We start from the raw sequence: 25,988 nt of genomic DNA on the forward strand, positions 1-25,988 counted from the left end.
AATTTTGTCAGAAAAAGTAAGATCAAGAGAAGTGCAGTTCAAGTTCAAATCAGTATTAATTAAACTCGAGTAAGAGTACTTAAATATGAAATACTTTAGGTCGTAATTGTTTCGTCCTCAAGTTCGAAAGAAGTCAGAGTCAGCAGTAAATATTTACATTATATAGTCATATTACTTTCCTGGTGTTATTATTACAATATTTTCTTCCTAACTCTCAATTTTTTAATTACATGCTATATTAGATATGGTTAGTACAAATTTACAAATTCATTTAACACTATTGTACTATGATACTTGCATCAATACAGAACGATTGTGAGATAAATACATTAGCATATATTTCCCAAACTAAGATTAAATTATACTAATTAAGCTAAAATTAGATGTAACAATTATTTATGCTCAATACAAGTTCGTGTGGTTTAGTTCGCTTTAATCTTATTTTCTATGCGTTGTCCAGCAGCTTTCACGTCACTGTGATTTCATAATCTTATTTCATGATTTAAAGCAAAAATTAATCAAAATAACTTTGTACATCCATTTCATTTCGAGATAATCGCGCTGTTCTTGTTTGGTTACGTAGCCATAAGTATTAATAATTATTCGAAGAACTTTGTTTTGACAGCTCTAGATTACTAGTCGGTTTGATGTTTTAGTGCAAATCCATTTTTATATCTCATAAGCCCAAATGAGCTTTATATTTGACTGACAAACCGATATTTTTGATTTTAGGTCAAGTTCATTGATTTTGAGTATGATCTGCTCTGTTTTTTATCTAACGTGATGTACCTAATACTTAAATAATTCCATTATTTATTTATTCATTTGATTTGCAGCAACGTTTTCAACTATATGGACCCAAAAAACAAAATAAATGTATATAGATATTATAAAAGGGCACAAAGTCAGTTTATAACGAACACATGTAAATCCGTTATCTATTGTATTTTGTCCTCCGGTGTAATTACTGTGTGACTATATTTACACCGACATTATAATATATTTTTGTTTTGTCTTCCGTTTCCCGCATGTAGCTGCGCTAGGCTATCTCGAAATGACAATTTGCACATCATGCCACCTATTCAATTAAGTTACCAAAACAGATTTTAGTTCTATGGTAAACTTTCTGATAATAATCAATTGCTCCTATCATCTACTGTTTTAAAGTTTCTATTTCCTTTGCAACCCTAAACATCAAACCATATACTAAGGAGTAATTGTTAATTTTCCACTATCTATTTGTAAGATGATCCATGGACAAAAGAAACAAATCAAGTAAGAGACGAACTCCAAATACTAAGCAGTCCAATAAAAAAAATAAATCAAAAGAGAACCTAAACTTCTCGGAGCTAAAACTGTTATATCAGTCTTTGAAGAAACGCAGTGCTGAGTTAGATAAGGAGATAGCTCAGATTGAATCTGAAGGTTTGTCATAGATAAGAAATTTTAATCTTTATATTACATATGATTTTATTTACGGCATTTGGGTAATTTATTTATTAGTTCGTAATTTTAGGGATTTCGGTTAATTTGAAACCTGAAATGCAAGCATTGCATGACTATAATGATATCAAGGATGTAACTCAAGTTGTTTTGGGATATTTAGCCGATACCGAACATACTCCAATATCAGAATTATATCAAAGATACAATCTTCCTCGAGAAGATATATAAATATTAAATTGGTAAGTACATATAAGCCATATATTATTTATTGATTTTTATTTCAGAAATGTAGGTTCATGATGTGTTTTTTTTTGTGAATTCCGACGTTTAAATGATAAAAATAGTTTCGTTCCTAACATCCTGTTCATCTCTTTAAAGGTCTCACTCATATTTGTTATTTGTGTAGGGTTTTTCAATCATAACCTGTTATTTATTAATCAATCACTAATGAGACGCATTTTTTATGTTAACTAGTAATAATATTCGCATATGGAAAGACTGTTTAGTGCAGTTTTATTGCTGGTGATGACATTATGCATAAAATATTTGAGGTTGTACCTTGGTCAATAAAACGTGAATTGGGGAACAAAATTGTGCAATTTAATCCTGGTATACTTTTTCTTGTGGGGTTTTCTGAAGTCTACGCTAATAAGGTGCCATCAGTCAATATTATTAAATTCAACATCAGATCATCGATCAATTCAATCTCCACCAGGGATCACGCTGATCCGTTACCACCGAGAGAAGTCTTGATGTCTTTCAAATGAAAAATTAATATCTACCCTATATAATACATAAACAACCTAATTAATATGTTTGACAATAATTTTCAGGTTATTAGCTAAATATTTTAGGCCTTTATTGTGTTTAGTACCAATTAAAAATTTTTGCACTATAAACCTTTAGCACCTTTATTTTAGGCACTATTACTTTTTATTTATTTCAAACCGCATGTTAATTCTACCTTATAATAATCATTACAGCATGATTTTTTTTCAATAAAAACTTCTTTTTTTTATTAATTGTGCGGAAAAACAGATTCACAAAAATCAGCAATAATTTTGGCACATTTTATTTATCTAATGGACATTGAAAATAGGATTTACAAATCTAATATATATATAGTTTTCCAAGCAATATCACAATTACAGTAATTTCCTTCTTAATTAACAATATGTAATACTAATAGTTTATCTACTGAAATCGCCGCATTTGTAGCACTTGCAGTCAGATGGTTCTCGCAACTTTATATCCATAGAATTATAACCTTCCTGAGTTAAACGAACGCCATCAGGATCATAGCAATGTGTTAAAGTAATTACCCTTTCCCTTAAATAACTTTCGCGACAGCAGTGACACTCCTGTAAAATTATATATTAAAACCATTGTTTATTGCTCGCTTTAACATTGATACTTTTAAAAATCCTGTTGGTGTAATAACCGATGGTTGAACCTGGCTTTTACAAGATCCCTCACACTTGTTTACTGCTACATCACCATTACAGGTTCTTTGCAATCTACCAAGTTCATCAAATTCCTCTGAAATTCATATAATTTATAACACCTAATATAGTAAACAAATTTTGAATACTTACCTTTTGTGACATGTATTTCAGATGGTAACGTTTCACAACTTTCCTCAGTAAAATCGGTAACCCCATATGCACAAGTAACTAGGAGAGTAAACATGACAACTTCAAAGTATGACATCGTTTTTATGTTTTCTTTGCGTTTATTTATTATTAAGGTTTCGTTTTTTTAATATTTTATTATTATTTCTACTTATCAAATCAAATATTCCGTCAGTTCCCCTTTGTCTTAAATCATCATTTTTTACTCAACCTGACTACTTCTCTCTTGTTATTGCCAATATTTCAAGCGAAGCTGTTCCTTTTATATATCCGGTTGCGGGCGTTTGATCCCCGTGGTTATAATAACGGGCCCTACTGCGAACTACACGACCAACGTTTTATGCTAAAAAGCCGATTCTATTTTAAGTTTATAAACATATGTCACTTATTTTTTTTGCCTTAGATGGTGGTAAATCGTTAAGTTACGAAAAAGTCATCAAGATGTCCGATACGTCGTCTGAAGATGCAGTTCCGTCAGACAGACAAAGCGATAAGGAAGAAAGTGTATGTCGTGATTTTGTCCGAGGAATATGCGATAGAAAATTTTGTAAATACAAACATGAAAACGAGATTCGACCACTCAATTTTTGTTATGATTTTCAAAATACGATATGCCCCAGACCAAATTGCAAGTGAGTAATCCCATATCATGTTTATATATCAGACCTCAAAATTAATTTTAAAAGATTTACAATAGATGGTGTTACTGTGTATTAAATCGCATCGGGTACATTCATAACCAACTTTATCTTGAAACAGGCTTCACTTTCCAGTATGTGCAATTTCGTCGAAATGTGAACAAAAATGTCCCAATTACGAGAGAAAAGTAAATCGAGAAATTTTTCATTCTATTTCAGTTTGAAGAAAAAGGCGCCTGAAGGTCATCGATTGTTGTGTAAAGCTCATGCTTCAACCTTTAAAGCAACCATGTTTCAACATGTGTCTATTAGTTTCAACGGTTTAAAAGTGGTAATTTTGGTACCGATGACAGAACGTTCTGCATAGCCAAAACATTTGAACGAATTACTTGATGATAATCTCGAGCGATTGGGAATCATCAGCGATTAGCAACATGGGAATCATCCAGAAACTTGGATATTTTGAGCCCTATGAATTCAAGCCAAGAGATATTGAAAGGCATTTAGTCAAGTGTAAAATGCTGCTTCAAAAACAAATTCAGAAAGGTTTTTTGCATCGTATTATCATTGGTGACAAGAAGTACCTGGTCATGTATCAACATCAGTGACATTGCCGCCGAGTATCCACAGGTAATACTCCGTGTTTAGCGGAATCAGTTAGATGCAGTATACTATAAGCTGCTAAAACCTAATGAAACAATCAATGAAAGTCGCTATCGACTACAGCCGGAATATGAACCAAGACATTGTTATTCTTCAGCTTGACAACACTCGACCATATGTTGCAAAACTTGTGAAAACATACTTGGAAATATGAACATGGGACGTGCTACCTCACCCGCCATAGTCTCCAGACCTTGATTCTTCTGATTACTACTTGTTTTGACATATGAGATGAAGAGACCAAATGACAATCCATAAAGTACCTGAAAGATGGGGAAAAGTAGCGGCTACTAATGGATATTTTGAATAAAATACATACAGACATTTCTCACAATAAAACTTCAAATCAAAAAAATTCTTGAAAACTAATTTATAGGCCTAATATAATAATTAGTCTGTATATAATGTTATTTTATTGTTTTATCAGATTCATACATTGCACTCCTGAGGAAGTTGAAGAGTATAAAAGGAATGGAGAGATGTCCAATCAAATATTAGCCGAGGCTACAAGAAAAAATCAATTACCCGGGACGCCGCCTATTTGCAATCAGTTCAAAAAAGGTTTTTGTAGAAGGGCTCATTGCAAGTTCCGTCACATTACTAAAGAACAAGAAGAAAAAGAAATCCTTGAGCTTATTCACAACAACATGCAGAGAAAACAAGGAAACAATCATCTTCAAGAATCTCAGTTTGTCGGCACTGCATCTCTTAACGGTATAAAACCATATCAACCCTTTGTCAAGAAACCTACTGTACAGTTTAGTTCTACAGGTTTACATAGGAGAAGTGGTGTTAGTTTTGATGAGTACAAAGACAGTGGTCTTCCATTAGCCAAAAGAAGGTTTGCAGCTGCAGAGGAGCTTCTGACTAGAGAATTATTGGAAGTGGATAGGGTTAGGCCTGTTTTCAAAGGTTACTATGCAGGAACTCCACCGCCCGGTGTTCTTAATAGAGTTGATGCACGGTAAATGTTTAGGTCATTCTGTAATTATGTGATGTTAATGTCCTATCATTAATTTCAGAACTCTAATGTTGGAAGAAGAAAATAATATCCTTCATAAGGAAATTGCTCAGTTAAAAAGACAAGTAAGCAATATTTTTCATTCATGTCGTAAATTTGAAATATATATATTATTACAATACTCAGAGATATTATATTGTATTACTTTTACTTTACAGGTACAAGACTTAACAGCTACAAATGAATTTCTATTAGATCAGAATGCTACACTACGCGTTACGAATAAACAAAATTCCGTTAATATGCCAGCAGTAACTCTAACTAACACAAATACACAACAACCACAAGTAATTCGAACGGTAACAGCCAGCGTCGCTACAGTACCAGTTAGTTTGGCAACAGTAACTACAGGCAACCCAGTATCTGGTAACCCGGTGTCAATAGCCGGATGCCCTACCGTGAGCATTGCATCTCCAGCGCAAATATTGGCACCAAGTCAACAAATCCTGGGTAAATATTCATTGTTAATAGTTCAGAAAGTCATATTTAATCAAATAATATATACATGAAAACTATATCAAACATTTATTTATTCGACAGTTACCACAAATCCAGCTCAGCAATTGGCCTTGGCAACCTCAACGCAACAGCTTTCATCACAGGCACAGCATATGGCCAATCAACAGTTAGCATTAGCCAATGCATCCCAGCAGCTAAATACTCAGCCTCAACAATTAACATTAACCAGCAATCCCACTACTCACCAACAGTTGACCAGTCAAGCTCAGCAGTTGGCGCTGGCTAATACTACACAGCAACTCACCTCTCAAGCTCAACAATTGGCATTGGCCAATACAACGCAACAGTTGACAAGTCAAGCTCAACAATTAGCGTTGGCAAATGCTCCCCAACAGCTGACATCTCAGGCCCAACAACTTGCGTTGGCCAACACTACTCAGCAATTAGCCGTCGCCAACGTTCCTCCTCAGCAACTGGCCTTAGCTAATACCAATCAGCAGTTGCTAGCTGCTCAACAAAATCTCGCGGCTTCAACGCAAATCGAACAGTTACACAGAAATAATCAAATCACTGCGGCGATTAATACTTCACAAACTATCGCCATGTCAAATGCATCTCAACCAATGGTATCTTATCCCATTATGACACAAAGTCTAACGCATCCACTGGCACATTAGCAAAGGGTGTTATTACTGTTAGATGGGTAGAAAAGACTATGTTTATGTGGAAGAGTGACTGGAACAAATTGTGATTCCTCATAGGCTGTAAGATTTGGTATTATAGTTGGTGTCGTGCAGGTATAATGGAAAAGAAATTCGAAAAATTAAAATAGAAAATTCTGGGCAATACATAAATGATGAGCATGATAATTATTTAATTTCATTGCATATCAAAAATTGTACATATAGATGGACCAATTTCAGTTTTTATTACTGCTGCCCAATATTAATTACAAGTTATTAGGTTTGTTATATTTGTTCCTTTTGTTTTAATGAATTTCATGCAGTTGCTTTTACAGTTTTATTATTGAAAAATGTAAAGATAATTGGAGTTTCTGATATTTTTTGAAACTTTCAATTATACATTTCATTTATTCAAATGACATTATTTGCTACATGTATGTTTATTGGAATTGAAGCTTGATTTGAGTTTTCATTAGTTTCTGTTTTTAATCTTGTAAAATGTCATCAAACTAAAATAATATAAACGGGGTTGTCTTAACAAAAAATTGAATATGCAAGTTGTGAGACTGTTTTTTTTTTGCCCAGTGTGCCAACATTGACTTTATGTTTAAACACATATGGAGTAAAATTTTATGTATAACACTTCAAAATATATTCTAGTACTATTTAGGGTTACAGAATATTATGTGAAACTATTTTTACCTGGTAGTGTTGGAGAATATTTGCCTTGCATTCATAATTTGAATTAAATTTAGATCAAAAACATGGGCAAGTATTTTCTTAACAGGTGTTCATATAAAATAGTGGCATAGTCATATTTTTGTATAAGTTTCGTTTTGAAACTTTGCTCGTAAAAATCTACGATATATTTTATTATTATGTCAACTTACTTTATGGTGCCTTATCCTGGAACTTTTTCGACAATTCGAATATTTTTAGTTTGTTGTTTATTAGCAGGATTATAGTTTAGTTTAAAGTAAAACGGGTTGATACTGTTTTCAAATATTTGACAATCGAACCGTTCAGTTTATCTTGTTCATGGTGTATTTGTATGTAACGAAATAGGGTCTATTTCCATTGCGTTGGTTGCCATCAGTGCAGGGCTCACTAATTTTAAACAGTCTGTTAGACCTTAAATTAGGCATTCTGTACTTCCGCGCCTAATTTTAGTATAGGGAATTTAATTTATTTTGTATACTTATAAACTGAAAGTTAGGATAATGGTATTGTGAGTTGTAAATATTATTATTAAAGTTATTTATGTGCATTTTTTACTTATTTAAAAGATTACGGCGATTTGAAAATAACTACCTTTAATTTCACATATTTATGTTCAGTGAAGCCTCAGGTAAAGACTCTTAAAAAGAACTCTTGTAAAAATACATTAGAAATATGATACAAAATGATTTCAACTGCACTTATGAGTGAAAACAACGATTAAAAGCAACTAATCAGCAATTAAACCAATAACTGTTGAAACTAACTAAAGAGCTTGCCGCTATGCCATGCATTTGCAAGGTCAGGTACAAAATATCCAGGAGACACCAAGAAAACGAGAAAATTTTATAAAAAGGAGTATTTCATCAACGAGGGCGAACAGTCCGACTGGACAGAAGTAAATAATAAAGATACAAAGAGGAAGAAGTCCGGGATATCACCTTTCCCGTTAATGAGAAAACATCAAGGAAACATTGTACAGAACATCCAAAAAAGAAGCCTGGAGATAAAATTAGACATTAGGACATAAAAAAAAGACAACAAAAAATCTAGCGACAAATAAATTGAAATTAAAACGCAGGAAACTGTAACCAACAAGCCAATTATCATCGACTTGAAATTGCTTCGTAAATTTCAGTCAGTTCGCGGTAAAAAAATTGGAAAAATTCCAAAACAAGATAAAAATGAAAAACAAAAATTAGTAATTCGTTATTAAGAATTATAACGTGAAACGCAAATGAAAACCCAGAATAAATCAATACATACGGGTCTCATATCGGAGACTAGTCTTTCAAAAAATTACATTAAATTGTGTAATTATGATGTATACTGGACACTACACCCCAGCGATCGTGCTCGAAACTCTCAGCTCTAATTACAAAATAAAATATATAAACATTTCCAACAAAGCCGGATTAAAAATACCAGTCAGGATAGTTATTGAAAAAAACGGCGATGAAATAAACATAGGAGCTAAATACTGTCTACCACGATACAAAATACTACAACAATACAAAGATTTATGTTCAAAATTAAATCCAAGGAGAAGGCGACTTTAATGTTAAACGCACAGCTTGAAGTTCACGATTAATAACATTCGAAAAAGCAAATGAATTAATCACAGCAATTAATATTACAAATTTTAATTATCATTCAAGAGGCTAACCCACTTAGTAGCCCACCCACAGTAATAACATGTCAGACTTTTACATTTTGAAAGACATCAAATCAAATAAAAATCAAGAGCTTGTGCGAACTATCATCTAGTCACACTCCAGTATTGTTAATACTCCGTGTGACAATACTGAAGAAACAGAAGCCTAATCTTATTAACAAATTTACTCACTAGGACAAGTTTAGACTTTAATGCAGAACAGCGTATCAGTTTAAAAGTAATACTCAAAAGTATAGACGATCATGAGCAGTAAACCAAAAAATTGGGGAATTGATAAAAGAAAGATAGAAGAGTATAGCACAGCACCAGAAATGCTGTAGACAAAATAATATTTAATAGAATTAGTAATCAGACAAATCAAAAGAATATAAACGGAGTTACATCGAAAAAAATGTAAGTGAATTAAACCCAGGAGCAGACAATGATTACTTGCTATGGAAAACAACTCGGAGATTTAAAACACCAATTATTAGAGTACCATCCCATTCTCAATATTTTGTGAGTACCCCCTATAAAAAATTATCGAAATTAATGGGTTCGACGCAAGGATGAAAAACCTGAATTTGTTGCATAACATTTAGCTGACATATTCCGACCGAATGATAAAGAATCTACAATAGATATAAATCTTGTTTCAGTCCGATGTAGCTGTAAATCTGATATCTCCAACGGAAGCTGCTACAGAAATTGACAACAAATTTCGGTCCTTAAAAGGCTCCTGAAATTGATGATATTTCATCTGGGTTATTGCAAGAGTTGCCACGAAAAGTAATCATGTTGGCATACATAGTCAATGCCTGTGTGAGACTGAATCATATTCTCCGGAATATTTTAAGGTGGCTGGAATAATTATACTCAAAAAACCTGATAAACCGGCAGCCGGATCTTACAGGCCTATTTCGATGCTACCTGTAGTATCAAAATCATTACAGAATTGCTGTTAAAATGTATTAAACCATTTATAGAAATACCAGAGTTCCCGTTTATGATTTCGAAGTCAGCACTCGACAATCGACCAAGTGCACAGAGTAACAGCGGCTGCTGAAAAGGCATTCGAAGAAAATAATACTGCCCTGCAATATTCCTGGACGTCTCACGAGCTTTTGACCCGGTATGGCATTTGGGGTTAATTTACAAAATGAGCAAATTGCTACCGTGGAATTACTGTAAACAGCTGGAATCATATCTTTTTGAAAGAAAATTTAGAACCCCACATAAAGAGGCATCCTCAACACTTAAACCTATTTCGGCTGGAATTCCCCCAGGTTAGTGTCTTGCGACCACTCCTTTATCTGCTCCACACCGCTGATATACCAACAACAAAAAACACTCTTTGGAACATTTGCCGAGGAGACAGTTATCATGGTAATAGATATATATATATCCGCTTAAGACCGTAGAAAAAGTATAAGTATGAGCCAACAAGATCTATAAATGGACTAGAGACCGGAAAACACCGCTCAATAGCTCCAAATCGGTCCATGTTCATTTTGCGTTGCGGCTAAATGACAAAAATCACTTGACGGTTGCCCAATTCCTCGAGTAGAATTAGCTAAATACCTCGGGGTTCATCTTGACGGTATGTTAAATTGGAAAATCATCTCAGACAGATCATATTAGACAAAAAGCAGAGCAGATTAGACTCAAGGTCAAGAAACTGTACTGATTAATCGGAAGATACTCTAACTTGGCCTAAAATAAATCATAAAGCCAATTTGTACCTATGGTGTTGCACAAAAACATTAAACCCACTAGTAATCCAATGCAGTCAAAACAATGTACGATTAATTACCAATGTTTATCGCTACGCAATCAATGAAGAGCTGCATGATGAGCTCGAGATCCAAGATTTCGCTTTAAAACATGAAATAAGGTTGCTTAATCACAGCGAACCAGACTAAACCACACGAATTTGTATAGTCTATTAGTGTTAATCTTAACTTAGTATTACTTTAATTTGAGAAATAGACACTGATTATTAATCCCATACTCGCCTTGCTTGCAAGTACTAAGCATATCTAATGTAAGATTTATTAATATGTAATTTAAAAATATGTGACGGTCTTCAGCATATATTTTCCTTCGCAATGCTGGATTAGTCGTAAAGTTTTTTATTACATATAAAGCTATATAGAAGCCAAAAGTTTAACAATTATAATATCAAATTAGTTTAAGTGACTTCCGCGACAGAGAAATATAAATATCCTCCAGTTTTACTAATAAAAATTTTAAAATTTCATTTCATTTCATTTTGCAGGCACAAAAATTAATACTCATAGATGGGAAATTAAAAAACAGGGTAGCTTAGTATTATTAAAAATATTGTATATATATAAGATGTACAAATAATTAAATATATATATTTCTTTACAATAAAAAGTGAATTGTTTAACAGTTTAATACTTAAAGTATTATTAAAGTGTCCATATATTTTGAACATTGAATCATTTGCTTCAGTATTTATAGCTATTGCCTTTGTATTTTATATAATTAACTTTAAAGCTTACTAGGTATAAAGTATATATTAAAATTCTGTCACAATATAACCATTAACTCAACGATAATTCTGCAGTAATTTGCAATTTATAGCTAAACTAAATGTGCTTCTTGTATAAACCTGCAATATGGTATGAGGCATTCAGTGTTTCTTTTTCAGTTCATTAAATCTCTTTGTTAAATCGTCGAAATCAATGTCGTCTTTATCACTGCTGCTTGATGACGGCAAATTTGATGGAACGTCCGGTAGGTCGAAGTCGTTATTCATCTTTGTTCTGGGTAGCGGTTTTGGTTTATCATCTTTATTCTAAAATGAAACCAAAAGCTGTTTATTGTGCTGATAATTGAAGAAATCACATTGAATTACAATGATCAAATAAATGAAGTATGAGAAACCAATGAAGCCAACTTCTATCCCTAAAACATCAAAAAATTCTGCACAAAAATACCTTTCCACACTTTAAGCTTAGTGAGAATAATCAAAAAGATATTACTGAAAGTATCAGCAGCTTTTGTGTTGGTGTACATCATGCTGTGCAAATGCTACAGAAGTTCTTACCTCATTTAATACTTAATCACCAGTGTTGTCTTTATAGAATTTCAAATTGTTCACAGCAAAAAAAAACAGCAATATTAAAAAACTATTGATATAATTCACACAAGTATATGATAGATATTTCAATTAGACAAAACACAATTATGCTTCTAATAATTAATAGAATCAATAAAATTTACCTACCTTAACTCCATTAACAGATGAGGGTTGTGCAGCTCCATTGTTCCCCTATAATTGCCAAAGGCAAACACCATATTAAAATCCATGACAAGCAACATAGCAGATGAACTGATTAATTATGTATTAGTGTTTATCAAAATTATTTTCCCCTATAATTTTTAATTTATTTAGAAAATATTTAACAATTTTTTTTTTAATTCTATATCAATTCTAAGATAAATTATTAGGTATATAGTTTAAATGATTCATCATAATAACTGTATAATAATCTGAATTATGAGGAATGTTAAGATAATCAAGATAAAGCATCATCTCAAGCAACACATAATTAATGTGTATATCAAATGCAGTATTAGCATTAGAAAATGTATTAAATATTATGGGATTGGAGCAGCAAATAGCATAAGTACATTACCTTATTCACATCTGGAAATACCATGCTATAGCGCGGCAATTCATTATCCTAAAAATAATAAAATGCTGCAAAAACTACAATAGCAGGTACTGGACTTCACATTTTATTGCCAAAAAATGTATGTGAAATAGAGTGCTGATAATAAATATAGATAGAATATAAAATCAGTAACTTACCACATAATCTGTATTGGATTCCTTGTCTTCATCAGGGCATGGAGGGATATTATAGGAAAACGATGGTGGTGGTGCTGTTGGCCCTTGTTTTTCAGATGGCAAAGTCTAATTTGTTTTAAAATATAAAATGACTTAAAATTCAGATAAATACACATTTATCAAACTTACTGGGTATGAAAATGGTACAGGATTTATTGGAGGAGGTACTGGAAAAGTAGGAGGTTGTGGATATCCCACAAAACCGGGAGGCTGTGGTAAGCCTCCACCTCCTCCCCCCAAATTATTCTTATCTGTTAGATCAATAAGCATAGCATCATTAGCATGGTCCATAGCCATAACTTGAGGATCAGGTTCATATGGAATACTAAAGCATTTAGCAATCTCAATAACATATTTTTCCACTAATAATTTGGGAGGACTCTGAATTGAAAGTTTATGCTTTAATTTTGGACTTATAGTTTCAATAGATTCTATACGGCACGCTTCAGCATAACTGGGACCATATTTTGATGTCAACAAGTCAGCAATAACCTTTATTTCCTATAAAAATAAATTGGAAACCACAACTTAGCTTTAACAAATATAGATTTCAGAATATACCTGAATATCAGACTGTATCCTTGGTGCGACCCAAATTATACTAGATACAGCTTCTGCTATTCCTTCATCCATTTCTTTCATGTTTTGGATCAAACCAAATCTAGCTAATAGAAGATCGCAATACATTTCCACAACTTCAAGTGCTTCCACATAATAATCTTCCCTACATACAATGAAATGTATTATTAAAAAAATACAATGATTAAACAAACCTTATTATATATTCCACTCTAATTTTTGCTCTTTCAAATTTTCCGGCTGTAATATACTCAGCAATTTCTCTTCTAGATTTCTCAGTAAGTTCACTTTTCTTTTTCTCTAAAAGTTTCAAACGGGTTATGGCTAATCTTAAATTTGTTTTTAGTTTTGTGTAATTTGGACCGCTGGAAAACATTATGTTCAAACAATATTCTGAATTTAAATAGTAGAACTGACAAATATCACCCACAAATTATAGAAAATAATTTGTTTTGTGGCGATATTTAAGAATGATTCATAGACATACTATATCATACATAAATAAGGATTTCATTAGTGATGGGAACTATCGAATAATTATTTGATTAGTTCCTTAATTATACTAAATAATTATTAGAAACAAATAAAGAGTCTAGAAACCATATTAGCATATTGCGGTGTAGAGTAATATAAGCACTCTATGGTCATAATTTAGTTAGTATAGGCAAATATGACAGATATTTTGGCAGATTTATCCAGGGGTGAGATGGTAAGACGAAAATTCGTTCGATAGCTAAATCAGTCATTTCTTTAGCACTCGATAATCCTTCTCGATTCAAAGATCAACTGAGGTATTCTGTCTCGTTTAGTAAAACCAGTCGTCTCTCTTTCCCTGTCATATATGAAATTGACATTTTTTCTGTTTGACATTGTTGACGTTTTATCTTGGCTTTGGTGCTGTTTATTATAATAGAACATTGGTTTCGTTTTGTTTATATTTTTTATTTTTTATAAGCCCATGCTATCTACATAAATGTTTTATTAGTGTAATATTTAAAAGCTTGTAACATGAAGTCATATTTTATGCTTTCACTGATTCTATTTGTGGGAAATACGTTTGGAGTTCAATACACTTCAGGAAAAGTTACTTATAAGAACGATGTTATTCCACACCACAATAAGTGCCAACCTATTACAGTACCATTTTGCAAGGGAATACCATACAATCAAACAATATTACCAAATCTGTTGGGGCATAACACTCAAGAAGAGGCTGGATTAGAAGTGCATCAATATTTTCCATTAATAAATATTAATTGTAGTGCAGAAATAAATTTTTTCCTATGTGCGGTTTTTGTGCCTGTATGTACAATTATAGATCAAGCATTACCACCATGCCGTTCATTATGTTTGAGATCTAGAGATGGTTGTGAAGGTCTAATGACTCGTTTTGGTTTTCGTTGGCCAGAATTCTTAAATTGTGAAAGATTCCCAGATAATACTGACAGAGAAGATGTATTGTGCGTTGGTAGAAACACATCATCAGCCCCATCTAGCACCAAAAGTTCTAGTGCCTCACGTCCACATCAACGTACAAACAATTTTTATATGCCTCCACATGGTAAAAGCCTTGGATTTGTTTGCCCAGAACAATTTAAAGTTCCTGCTGATTTAGGTTATAGCTTTAAGGTGGGGGAAAGAATTGAAAAAAATTGTGGTGCACCATGTCATATGATGTTTTTTAATGAGCAAAAAATACATTTTTCAAGAGTGTGGGTGGGTATCTGGTCTATTTTATGCTCTGTCAGTTGCCTTTTTACTGTTAGTACATTTTTGATTGATACGGACCGGTTTCGCTATCCAGAGAGACCTATTATTTTTTTATCAATATGTTACTTTATGGTTGCTTGTGCATATCTAGTTGGTTTCCTATCACAAGATTCAATATCTTGTCGTCAACCATTTCCTTCCAAACATGGTAATATCACTGTGAGTACAATCACTCAAGGTACCAGACATGAAGGATGTGCCATATTATTCATGATTGTATACTTCTTTAGTATGGCCTCAAATATTTGGTGGATTGTTTTAACACTCACTTGGTTTCTTGCTGCTGGACTGAAGTGGGGCCATGAAGCAATTGAAGCCAATTCCCAATATTTCCATTTAGCAGCATGGACAATTCCAGCAGTTAAGACTATTACTATATTGGCTTTAGGAAAAGTTGATGGTATGTTTTTAAACATATTTAATTTTATCACATTTTTCTTCTGTTTCATCTTTTAGTCATTATATATTATAAAAGTATGTAAAATAAAAATAAGAAAACATTGCTAATAATTATTCCAATGTTTTTTTTATTGTGGCTTCAATATTGTGCATTTGTTTTAGGAGACATTCTGAGTGGAGTTTGTTACGTTGGGATTTGGAATGTTGAAGCAATGCGGACTTTTATTTTAATTCCTCTCATTATCTACCTCATTATAGGCACCGCGTTTCTTACTAGCGGCTTCGTATCGTTGTTTAGAATTAGAACTGTTATGAAGCACGAAGGTAATAGGACCGAGAAATTAGAAAAATTAATGATAAGAATTGGTATATTCTCAGTACTTTATACTTTACCTGCATTAATAGGTATGGTATTAATAGATAAGGTAATTTATGATATTAATATTTGAATATTGTATCATTTCAGTTATTGGATGCCTCTTTTATGAAAGTACATATTTTGATGATTGGATGGATACTTGGTGGGCGGACATTTGTCGTAACACAAAATATTCTGTACCTTGCCCTGGTAAGTAAATGATGTACAGATAGAGATTATTTATTAAATAAATTGTAGTAAAACATATTTACGCCTAACCCTTCAATGTATTTAGGCAAAAAGCACAAAAAGAAATATCCACATTTTGAAGCCTTCATGATTAAATATTTGATGACAATGATTGTTGGCATCACTTCGAGCGTGTGGATATGGTCGGGTTTCGGCAAAACCGTCCATAGTTGGAAAGTGTTCTTCAACAGTCTAAAAAGAAAGCGCGTTGAAGCGTACGTATAAAGAAAATCCACCAACCAAAGCCTATAGCAGCTGCAATATTTCTCAATTCGCAATCCCGAGGCCTTCAAATCGTCAAAAATACATTTATATTGTTGTGTGTTGGAATTAATATATTCTAATTGGCAAATAATTCTAAATATTCATCTGGCAATGGCCCGATTAATTTATAAATATATCAGCATTTCTCGTAAGATATTGACAGATATAACTAAAATATACTCAAATTAATTTGAAAATTACTAATACTACAAGTCAAAACAAATTACTAATAATGTTTTTTTTTTGTCGTGAACTAACATTAGAATGCAAAGCAATTATATTTTTAATAAGAGAAATTTTAGTGAAAACTGGAAGGTAACTTATTCAGAAATTGAGTCAAATCTGTTAATAGATTTGTTAATAGCCTTAAAAGGATTTTATAAATTTATATTTATTTATGAATAGTATATAATATTTCATTATATAAAAACGTAATTATATTCTATTCTGTGACATTATAGTAATTGTATATTAAAAGCAGCTCCAAAAATATTGCTTGACTATATTCAATAAAGGTTTATTGGAGTCTAATAATTTTATAGGAATATGTTTTTTTTATAGATATAACATTTAGGTTTTTGGAAACAAATGATACAATTTTTGACTTGTGGTATATCAACAAACATATTAGGGAGACTTGCAAAAAATTTATATGCGCTCAATTTGAGTGAGACTGTAGTTCACTTCAGCTTATGGTAGTCTGAAATATTTACCATATTGTATTATGTCCATTTGTGTTTTGTAATTACTTATATATGTATGATTCCTTCCTTACTAGTTTCTAAGTTTTTTACTTTTCTATAAAATTTTAAAACTATTTAGTTATTTTATGTATATTGTAACAGTATTTATTATTACGATATAGATTCACTTTTGGAGTTTTCAAGATAATATTGATACTGCCTAATATAATATTAAATAAAATTAGTACCGGCAGCTATAACTTAATATACCCAGATCTGATATAATGCGATAATTTTACATTGCGGGAGAGGTGATTATTAATTGTTCTGCTAATTTCTTACTGACAATTCCCAAACGAAAACTCGAAAACTGTGAATAATTTGTATTTAAGGAATAACAATATCCATTCGAAATTTTTACTAAAATATTATTTATGTGCAATAAAGAGATGTATCTTTCATGATAGTTATGAAATTAACATTTTGATTCTAGACGGCCATTATATTGTTATTTCGTTTGTATTATTATATATAATTTTTTGATATTTATCTTGATTGATCTGTGCCATTTTGACGAATGTTTCGTCACAAACAACACAAAATATAAGACGTTTTTTACTTGACTTGAAAGTTGTTGTATATTTAGAATGACTCCTTAGCTGAAATACTCAACTGTAATAACAAGTCGCACAAACTGTAATATTAAGTCTATTGTTTAAGCCAATCCTACTTTGATCCTGTTTATTCGAAGTGTGATAAAATTTTATACTCCTGTTGTTTTTTTACAGAAACATTGTTCATTCTATTTTTGTACGTGTTTAAAGCATTTTTGTATATTTCTAACAAACATTTACCAAACATATATGTATATTATATAGAGTTGTTTATATCAGTCCTTTTGTGAATGATGGAAATTTTAAAGTATATACTACTAATTAGAGTAGTATATTAAAGTATTGGTTAGAGTGAACGTAATTGTCAATTTAAATTAATAGAAATAGTTATATATGTAAAAAGGTAAAACATTAAAGAGTATATGTACAGCAGAATGCACTAGGTTTATCGAATAAAACAGCCAATGCACGCCATCAAAATGTATGACGTCAGAACCTCGCTTATTTGTTACCTCTAATTATTACCACAAGTGAGTAAAATGATAAGGAAAAATCCGGTTCGAGTTTAAAATGAATTTTACATACAGTATATTCGACGTCATCTGTGACGTGATTGGCTGTTTTATAAGCCCATGCTATGCTGTTTGAAGGACTATATACTTCATTATTTAATACTTTTACAATTCATTTTTATAATTCCCAGAGGTATTTTTTAAAATGTTTAAAGCACAAGCCATTTGGTATTAATCTTAAATCTTAGTTTTTGTAAATATATGTAAATACTTTTTTTAACAAAATATATCCCATAAGCTTTTTGATGGATTTCATTTCGAATATGTTATTCTCGATTGTAGTGGCGCTGCGACCGAAATGTTTTGGTCGTGCGAGATCTCAAAGTGACTACTTCCTAAATACAAATCCTCGGTGTTTCTAAAGTATGCAGTTACTTATCTATAATTATGAATAATATTAGGCCGACCAAATATCTGGCACTTGACAGCAATTGTTCTGCTCATCTGTATTGAAAATTATTGTCCAAAGCGCTCAACAACGGCACTATGATTGCTCTGTTGAGGTGACAAAGTTGTAGTCATAAGAAATAATAATTGTAAATATTTTGTTGCTGCCTTAAAAACGATGAAATGTCCCAATAATCAATTGAACGATAAGCCTGTCTTTTGTTCTTATTAATGTTTATTTTAATTAGGCCAATATTATTCCCTATACTCTCCAAAGTATTCCAAAAAGAAAAGTGTATCATGATGCTCTTTAAAGTAAAATCGATCTTTTGCGCAATTTATTATAAGATCACACACCTCTAAAGCAGATATTCAGTGATCAAATTTACTGTTGCCTGGGCGGTTGCGTTTATTATCTGGTTTTTCATGACATATTATATCTGATGCTTCACTAATGATGTTATCAATATTATTTCGAACTTGAATAATACTGCGTTCAAAATTATTGATAGCGTCTCTTATTCCAGTAGGTTCGATTTTTCTTTACTGCAGTTGGTTAAAAAGGGTATCTACGTGGGGCATAACATGATGGAAAAAACTTATCCAAAATTTGAAGATCAGATCATTTAATGTACGGCGAATAAATGCTGGTACACTAAAGACTGTGTTGTTGGAGAATTGATCCTCTATTGCATCCATACACTCAATTAGATGGTTTCTATTTTCGTGTGCAACATTAATAGTCCGTATATTAAAATTCCAAGGGGTTGGAGCGCTGTGGATCCTTCTGTTCACAATTTTGTTCACCACTTCTACTCGTTTGGATGAATTATTAAAAATACACGTACTTGCTTGTTTGTGGAAGCAGCTTTAGATCAAATTTAATGCATAACATATATATTATGTGCATATCAGTATATATAGAGAGCAAAGGGGTACTTCGTTAATTAATGCATGAACGCCTGCTCATTACTGCTGCTCCATCATAGCTTTGTGCGATCAGTTTGTTATATGAATTTTGAATTAAATAATTAAAGAATCTATAATGCTTAAAATTATTTTAGTAAATGTTTCTATAACACATTTTCAGGTATTAAGTAGTTTCAAAGACGCTCAATTGGATCACCATCGCGAACATATCTAAAATTAACTACAATTGGGATGTTGCAGTAACATCAGTTGTTTCTTACGTCATAATCGCCAAAAATGAAGGATAATTAATTTTCTCAATTATTTGTTTATGACAAACTTCAAGCATATACTGTAACTGATCGTTTTGTATTTCTTTGGGGGTGCCTTTAAGTGCCTAGTAATGCACCTTCCATACAATTACGAAGATGCATTCTAGAATTTGTATGTCTTTTATTTTCAAATTTAAGTGTTCTAGATCGGTGATCCCTATTTCCGCACAAGATTTATCACCACCAAAAAGTAAGCAAGGAACACAGTACAAAGCATTTTATTTATTACATCAAAAATCCATTCATTTTTAAATAAATGTCTCTATTAAATTTACAGGTGTAATTTTTCCCTCTACTTGCACCAGATTTATCAATAATAATATCTGGTAATCATCTACCGTTTCCTTTAAATTCCAACTTTTCTTCGTAAGAATATTTAAAAACTTTCTTCACATTAATTAAATTAAAAACCACTTCCATCGCAGTTATTAATTTTGTTATTAATAAAGCGACAAAAGTCGCGTACATTTCCGATATAACGATATCACATACGGACCGTACAGCGCTGGACTAAATGCAGCGAATTGTTCAGTTAAATATCGGCTTTATTTTAGACTGTTTTTACTGGCACGGGGTTAACGGAGTGCCGCATGGGTTTTTGAAAGAGCACGAACGTGTGGCCCAGATAAATCATAACGATGGTCTACGTTACTTCCGTGGCTCTCACTTCTATTGCAGTTTTTAAAAAAATTTTATTACAACAAGATTTCGCGAATGCTAAGTGGGATTTGCTTTTTGCTAAGTAATATTTTAGTAGTTTAGTAAGATTACATAATTATTTTTTGGGAGCTGTGCAGCGCTTATGCGCAAGTCGCCACTGCTGCCAGTATTTTTTTTAATATGATAGGACAGTGACTATGATAGGATAAGTGACTCTGCTGAATACATCATAATAACAAATCTAATCTGTTCCTCAATCAACATATAGACAGACAAGTCACGTTTTCTCTCATGTGTTAAACTGATTTGCAAAACAGCACAGACTTGGACTTGTCCAGAACAAAATGGACCTTTCGATTTTTATTTTTGTGTTATATAAAATTAAATATGTGGCATTGAACTTTGATAGTTATTTAAGTGGATCTTTTCAACTGTAAAAAGCATCGGATAAAAATATTCATTTTAAAAAATTCTACAGGATCTATTGGTGTTTTCATATTTCTCTCTAGGTATGTGTGTTTTTTTTTGTATAGGATTTGCGGAGAAATAGGATCTGTTTCAGCTTGATACACTATTTCCTTAGCTGGATAACAACATAGATTCAGACTGTGTAGCCTAATTTGCATTGTTTACTTGACATAATATATCATACTAAGCCGCTGTTATAACAATGGTTATCTCAAAACCACTTCAATTTCAATTCAATTCATCCGTCCATCAGGCCACCCATCTGGCCGCACACATCCATCAGCATGCTCTTGTTCAACGTAAAAATCTTGAAGCTGGCCTATCCAAAGCTTTCGACAAGGTCTGGCACGACAGTTTGGTCGCAAAATGCGTGCGGTTAGGCCTTTCAAAAGACCTATAGGATCTGGAGGACTGGAGGATGGTTATGGGGTAATGTAAGTGAGTGCGTATAGTAACAGCCTCAAGGTTCGTATCTAATGAGAGGGACTAGAAATCGAGAGATTCATTGACGAAAATTGCTACACCACCGGAGGCGAGAGAAGTTTCCGTTCCGAGAAAAACAAGAGAGGGTTTGTGGGTACGACGACATAATATTTTTAGCTCCAGGAAACGTTTAGAAACCACACAGGTTCCATTGAATAATAGGGTTGAAATGGAAGAAGATTTGTAGTCTAGGATTATTTTCTTGGATTCAGAGAGGGATGATTCCGACGGCGAGTTCCGTAGCTTGGATTTACGTGAAGTCTTGCGACTTTTGGAGGGTGAGGCTTTAATGGGAGGAGGTGGGTTCAACTTGATCATAGGACTAGTGGGTCGATCTGGTGGAATGGGAGAGGGAGGGGGGTGATGTTTCGGGCGGAGGAGAGAGGAAAAGAAGAGGTAATTTTGGGGAAGGGGAGGGGGTACTTGAATAGGGGAGAGAGCCTACAGGGCCACCGATCGGCAAGGGATTTGGTATATTTTCTCGCGCGGATGAGACATGAGTACGCTTTGGTGTTAGTTCCGTGGAAATAGTATCTAAGCTTGAAGGGGTTTCTATGGAACATTGAGTAGCTATGGTTGCAATAGATGGCTTTTTCTGAGCAGCAATAGAATAATTTAATGTGATTTTTGGTTGTAGTAAATTGAATTTTCGCCTGGCTTCTGGATAAGATACGCGCTCGGTTGTTCTTATTCTTTGAATGGCTATTTCCGATTTATATTTTTCGCAGCCTAGGTGAGTGACTGAGATTACAGTTGGGGTATTTTGGAGGTCCACATTTTGTGGTACACCGAGTGTTCACATAACGGGTAGATAGGGTTGCGGGAACAGGAAGTTGAGGTGTGTTGTTGGCACTTGAAGCAATGCAATGAGGTCGGGACATAGGGATGAACAAGGAGCGAAAGGTAAGCAAACTTAACTCTCTCTGTAAGAGCTTTTCTCTTAAAATTCAGGATCACACTATCCGTAGAGGAGGTTACTCCTTCTCTGGTCGAGTGATTCTTCTCAGTCTATCCACTCCAAATGGTTTTAAGTTTTCTATGATTTCATCATCAGTGTAAAGAATTAGTTCACGGTAAGTTACATTACACCCCGACAGTGATTCAGAGTGGAGTGGGACTTAACAGTCACAGAGTGGTTGCATAAGGGAGACAGTGAATGGATTTTCTTAAATTGGTCATCGCTCTTTGTAAAAACTTTGTTTAACTGCACTTATCTTCTCGAATGAAGTACTATCACTTTTTTTTTTGGCCTGGAACCGGGTAGGGGAATCCTGTTACGGATACCTGGTCAGGAAGACCCGCAGGAATAAGCGAGTTGGACCGGTTATGTGGAGATGGCCTCTGGGCTATCCACTAAACCCTACCCTATCAGCTGATCCAATGACCCTAACTAATACATCTTACTGTTAGTAAGGAGGGTGCCGGTAACCGGTAACACCGTTAAGAGGCACAAGGGCCAGGCAAGGACGTGGCGTCGTTATCACACCACGCAACTTGCGGTACATGAGTTAATCGCTTGTCGGAGAAGGTCGAGACAATTTGAAGTTAGAGCAAGACGGGAAAGTGTCGACTGTGATAGAACGAGGCCACGAAAAGCCGAATGAGTTATTGGCCTAAAATATCGGCCAGCTCGGTAATACATCTATTGTCCGAGAGACAAAGAGTGGATAAATATCTCGAGTAAACTTCGGATATAAAATCGTGAACTTTGGGGACGTCTGTTTCTCTATGAATTTGATTGTTCCTGACGAACCAGAGGGCATTGATTATTCTCCTGCGACTGCGAAAATTCCTGTCTCCGCTGACTTTAGGGGGTATGACGTTTTCCGCCTTCCCCACGAGGCATTTAGAGAGTCGCCAGAAAGTTGCGGGGCCATCCAGCCTTTGGTCCGCTAGAAATTAGTTCCATTTCTCGGATCGCCAGGCTTTAATACTTTCCTTCACTTCTCGTTTTACTCTGTTGGCCTCCCTTTTGTCTGCCGAGTTGAGGGTGGCTACGATAGAGACGATTTTTAAGTCGGATCTGTGACTTGATGCCTTCAGGAACTGGCTCACTTTGAGAGTTTGAATAAGATGGAACTTCTAATGATGAATTCTGATGTCTGAGGCGGATGGATGTCTCGAGTTAGCTTCAACACAGCACGCTTGAGTTGGTCAGGTCGATCAATCTTCGGGATTGGACCGGATTCCAAGAGAATTTCCTGATATCTCTTCCAGTCGGTTTTCTTTCTGACCTTGAAGCGAGGAATTTCGATTCCACAACAATCCCCGAGAGTTAATATAATCGGACGATGATCCGAATGTAACTCGTCGAGAACTTGTACATCAGAAGGACTATTGAGGTTCTGGAGAATGAAAAAAAAGAATGCGTGGAGTGCCCCGTTGTCCAATAGTGGGGTGATGGGTATGGTCATCCGGCATGGCAAGACCAAGCCCTAAGTTTGCGCTCAGTGCTGCGATATCGTTGCCTGCTCGATTTGCGCGCTCCCAATCCCACATGGTATGGTGAACGTGATACGGTGAAATGGCCATTCCAAAGTAAAGGAAATACGTGCTCTCAAACAAAAGACGTTCCACGTTTTCCGAAAAGGGGAAAAAGTGAAAATTAGTGAAAAAAGCATTTAATTATAACAGTACAACATGATGGCCAACAATATGAATTTGAATATATTATTGAAAGAAAACGAAGAATTAAGAACGAATAACGAGCGTCTGAACCAACAACTGCTTCAATTATCTAAGGATATGGCTGCTATCCGTTTGCAACTGCAAGGTAACACGCAAGATACACCAAAAAGGCATACTAATTATGCAGAAGACTACTACACCCATGAAGATAAACTAGTGCTAGAGGTAGGGGAACAGTCTGACTAGACCGAAGTAACAAACAAGAATAAAAGGAGGAAGAAGTCAAAGATGACGCCTTCGTCAATCGCAAAAAGTGCTATAAATATTTTAAAAAATGAGCAAGAAGACAAAATCCCTCTGTCCCCTCCAATCAAAGTAAGCAATGTTGGCAACTTTAATTTATTTAGATCACAAATAAAGGGAGTAGCCTCTGACCGTGTGCAGTTTAAAGCTTCGTCTAACAATGATATTAACGTAACCCTTAGTAATGAAACGGGCTACAGGAATGTAAAAAAGTATCTCATTGAGATGAAGAAAAGCAATTCATTCGATAAACTCGAATACCACACTTATCAGTTAAAAAGTAATAAGTGGTATAGAGTAGTCATTAGAGGATTACCGTCCACAACAAATCAGGACGATATTAAATTGGAATTACGGGCTTGCGGGCACGAACTAGTGACCGTCACGCCTATAGCGAAAAAGACAACTAATGTAAATGGTGAAAAACAAATTAAAACTTTTGCGTTGTTCTACGTAGACATGACACAAAACGAAAATAATAAACATATATATGACATAAATTATTTACTAGACTGTAGGATAAAAGTGGGACCTCCGAAGAAAAATAATAATATACCACAATGCACAAATTGTCAAAATCTTGGACACACTAAAAATTTTTGCAGTAGGGAACCAAGATGTGTGAAATGTGCCGGTAAACATCACACAACTCAGTGCAGAAAACAACGCAATAGTGTAGCCACATGCGTGTTGTGCAATGAAAAAGGTCACCCTGGTAATTATAAAGGATGTGCAGTATATCAAAAAAAAAAAATAAAAGAACTCCAGCCAAAGAAAATTAAGTCCATAGGTCAAAAATAGAAACGCCACCAAAATATTAAATAATAAACAAATAGACACGAAACCGCAGAAAGCTGCGGCCAACGAGCCAGCTATCGTCGACATGATAAAATTGCTCAAAGAATTCCAGACTGAAAAGAGACAGAAATTCAGTCAGTTAGCAGATGTGGTGGAAAAATGTGAGAAATCCGGATTGGGGAAAACTACCCAAAACAAGCTAAAGAAAAACAAAAATAAGTAATTAAGAATTATAATTTGGAACGTAAACGGACTAAATGAAAGAGTCTGGGAACTAGAATTATTCTTAAAAACAAATAACATAGATATAGCTCTCATATCGGAAACACATTTTTCTAAAAAAGAACTACATTAAAATACGGGGTTATGATGCTTACTGGACACTACACCCCAGTGAACGGGTTCGAGGCGGAACAGCTTTAATAATTAAACAAAATATACAACATTTCGAACAAGAAGAGATTAAAAATGAAGAAATACAAGCTACGATAATTAGTATAAAAAAAACGGGGCTGAAATAAATATTGGCGGTATATATTGTCCACCAAGACATAAAATGATACAACAACAATATAAAGATGTCTTTTCAAAATTAGGCCCAAGGTTTATTAGTGGTGGAGACTTTAATGTTAAACATACAACTTGGGGTTCACGAATAACAACACCTGGAAAAGGAAACGAATTACTCAAAACCATTAACCTTACAAAGTGTAATTATCATTCAGGGCGCGAACCCA

At 33.8% G+C, this 25,988-nt stretch overlaps 4 protein-coding genes across 8 annotated transcripts; 2 read left to right on the plus strand and 2 right to left on the minus strand.

Moving 5' to 3' along the window:
* The first annotated feature begins 1,516 nt into the window (after positions 1-1,516).
* LOC143202322 (uncharacterized) lies at positions 1,517-7,808 on the plus strand. Of its 2 annotated transcripts, XM_076413777.1 has the most exons (7): positions 1,517-1,685; positions 3,481-3,709; positions 4,806-5,092; positions 5,150-5,342; positions 5,401-5,464; positions 5,558-5,849; positions 5,940-7,808. In XM_076413777.1, exons 2-7 carry the CDS (start codon positions 3,519-3,521, stop codon positions 6,533-6,535), a joined length of 1,623 nt encoding a protein of 540 aa, XP_076269892.1. In that variant the 5' UTR covers positions 1,517-1,685; positions 3,481-3,518; the 3' UTR covers positions 6,536-7,808. The 2 variants fall into 2 exon arrangements, with proteins under 2 accessions (XP_076269892.1, XP_076269891.1); XM_076413776.1 differs by having other exon boundaries at positions 1,545-1,685; positions 4,806-5,342.
* Pburs (bursicon subunit partner of burs) lies at positions 2,494-3,247 on the minus strand. Its single transcript, XM_076413815.1, has 3 exons — positions 3,042-3,247; positions 2,861-2,985; positions 2,494-2,807 (listed from the first exon to the last, which is right to left on the minus strand). Exons 1-3 carry the CDS (start codon positions 3,154-3,156, stop codon positions 2,637-2,639), a joined length of 411 nt encoding a protein of 136 aa, XP_076269930.1. The 5' UTR covers positions 3,157-3,247; the 3' UTR covers positions 2,494-2,636.
* A 3,429-nt stretch (positions 7,809-11,237) lies between the features above and the next one.
* Ist1 (increased sodium tolerance 1-like protein) lies at positions 11,238-13,872 on the minus strand. Of its 4 annotated transcripts, XM_076413794.1 has the most exons (7): positions 13,569-13,872; positions 13,357-13,519; positions 12,925-13,296; positions 12,757-12,861; positions 12,581-12,628; positions 12,169-12,213; positions 11,238-11,736 (listed from the first exon to the last, which is right to left on the minus strand). In XM_076413794.1, exons 1-7 carry the CDS (start codon positions 13,748-13,750, stop codon positions 11,572-11,574), a joined length of 1,080 nt encoding a protein of 359 aa, XP_076269909.1. In that variant the 5' UTR covers positions 13,751-13,872; the 3' UTR covers positions 11,238-11,571. The 4 variants fall into 4 exon arrangements, with proteins under 4 accessions (XP_076269909.1, XP_076269911.1, XP_076269910.1 ...); XM_076413796.1 differs by lacking the exon at positions 12,581-12,628 and having other exon boundaries at positions 13,569-13,859; XM_076413795.1 differs by lacking the exon at positions 12,169-12,213 and having other exon boundaries at positions 13,569-13,859.
* A 351-nt stretch (positions 13,873-14,223) lies between these two features.
* On the plus strand, positions 14,224-18,525 carry fz (frizzled class receptor). The gene is made up of 5 exons (XM_076413775.1): positions 14,224-15,544; positions 15,706-15,948; positions 16,010-16,111; positions 16,197-16,729; positions 16,788-18,525. The coding sequence occupies exons 1-4, from the start codon at positions 14,383-14,385 to the stop codon at positions 16,373-16,375; spliced, it is 1,686 nt and encodes a 561-aa protein (XP_076269890.1). The 5' UTR covers positions 14,224-14,382; the 3' UTR covers positions 16,376-16,729; positions 16,788-18,525.
* Positions 18,526-25,988: the final 7,463 nt, after the last annotated feature.

The sequence above is a fragment of the Rhynchophorus ferrugineus genome, unplaced genomic scaffold (genome assembly GCF_030347505.1).
Source record: "Rhynchophorus ferrugineus isolate W39M unplaced genomic scaffold, kcgeb_rfMv2 rfM9, whole genome shotgun sequence".
NCBI classification, from domain to species: Eukaryota; Metazoa; Arthropoda; class Insecta; order Coleoptera; family Curculionidae; genus Rhynchophorus; species Rhynchophorus ferrugineus.

Coding starts and splice junctions, on each gene's coding strand:
- Pburs (XM_076413815.1), bottom strand. CDS start 3,156: ATGTCATACTTTGAAGTTGTCATGTTTACTCTCCTAGTTACTTGTGCA. Junction 2,986..3,041: donor TGAAATACATGTCACAAAAG/GTAAGTATTCAA, acceptor TATGAATTTCAG/AGGAATTTGATGAACTTGGT. Junction 2,808..2,860: donor CACCAACAGGATTTTTAAAA/GTATCAATGTTA, acceptor ATAATTTTACAG/GAGTGTCACTGCTGTCGCGA.
- LOC143202322 (XM_076413776.1), top strand. CDS start 3,519: ATGTCCGATACGTCGTCTGAAGATGCAGTTCCGTCAGACAGACAAAGC. Junction 5,343..5,400: donor CTTAATAGAGTTGATGCACG/GTAAATGTTTAG, acceptor CATTAATTTCAG/AACTCTAATGTTGGAAGAAG. Junction 5,850..5,939: donor ACCAAGTCAACAAATCCTGG/GTAAATATTCAT, acceptor TTTATTCGACAG/TTACCACAAATCCAGCTCAG.
- Ist1 (XM_076413794.1), bottom strand. CDS start 13,750: ATGTTTTCCAGCGGTCCAAATTACACAAAACTAAAAACAAATTTAAGA. Junction 13,520..13,568: donor AGAGTGGAATATATAATAAG/GTTTGTTTAATC, acceptor CATTGTATGTAG/GGAAGATTATTATGTGGAAG. Junction 12,629..12,756: donor AATCCAATACAGATTATGTG/GTAAGTTACTGA, acceptor TATTATTTTTAG/GATAATGAATTGCCGCGCTA.
- fz (XM_076413775.1), top strand. CDS start 14,383: ATGAAGTCATATTTTATGCTTTCACTGATTCTATTTGTGGGAAATACG. Junction 15,545..15,705: donor GGCTTTAGGAAAAGTTGATG/GTATGTTTTTAA, acceptor CATTTGTTTTAG/GAGACATTCTGAGTGGAGTT. Junction 15,949..16,009: donor TACTTTACCTGCATTAATAG/GTATGGTATTAA, acceptor GTATCATTTCAG/TTATTGGATGCCTCTTTTAT.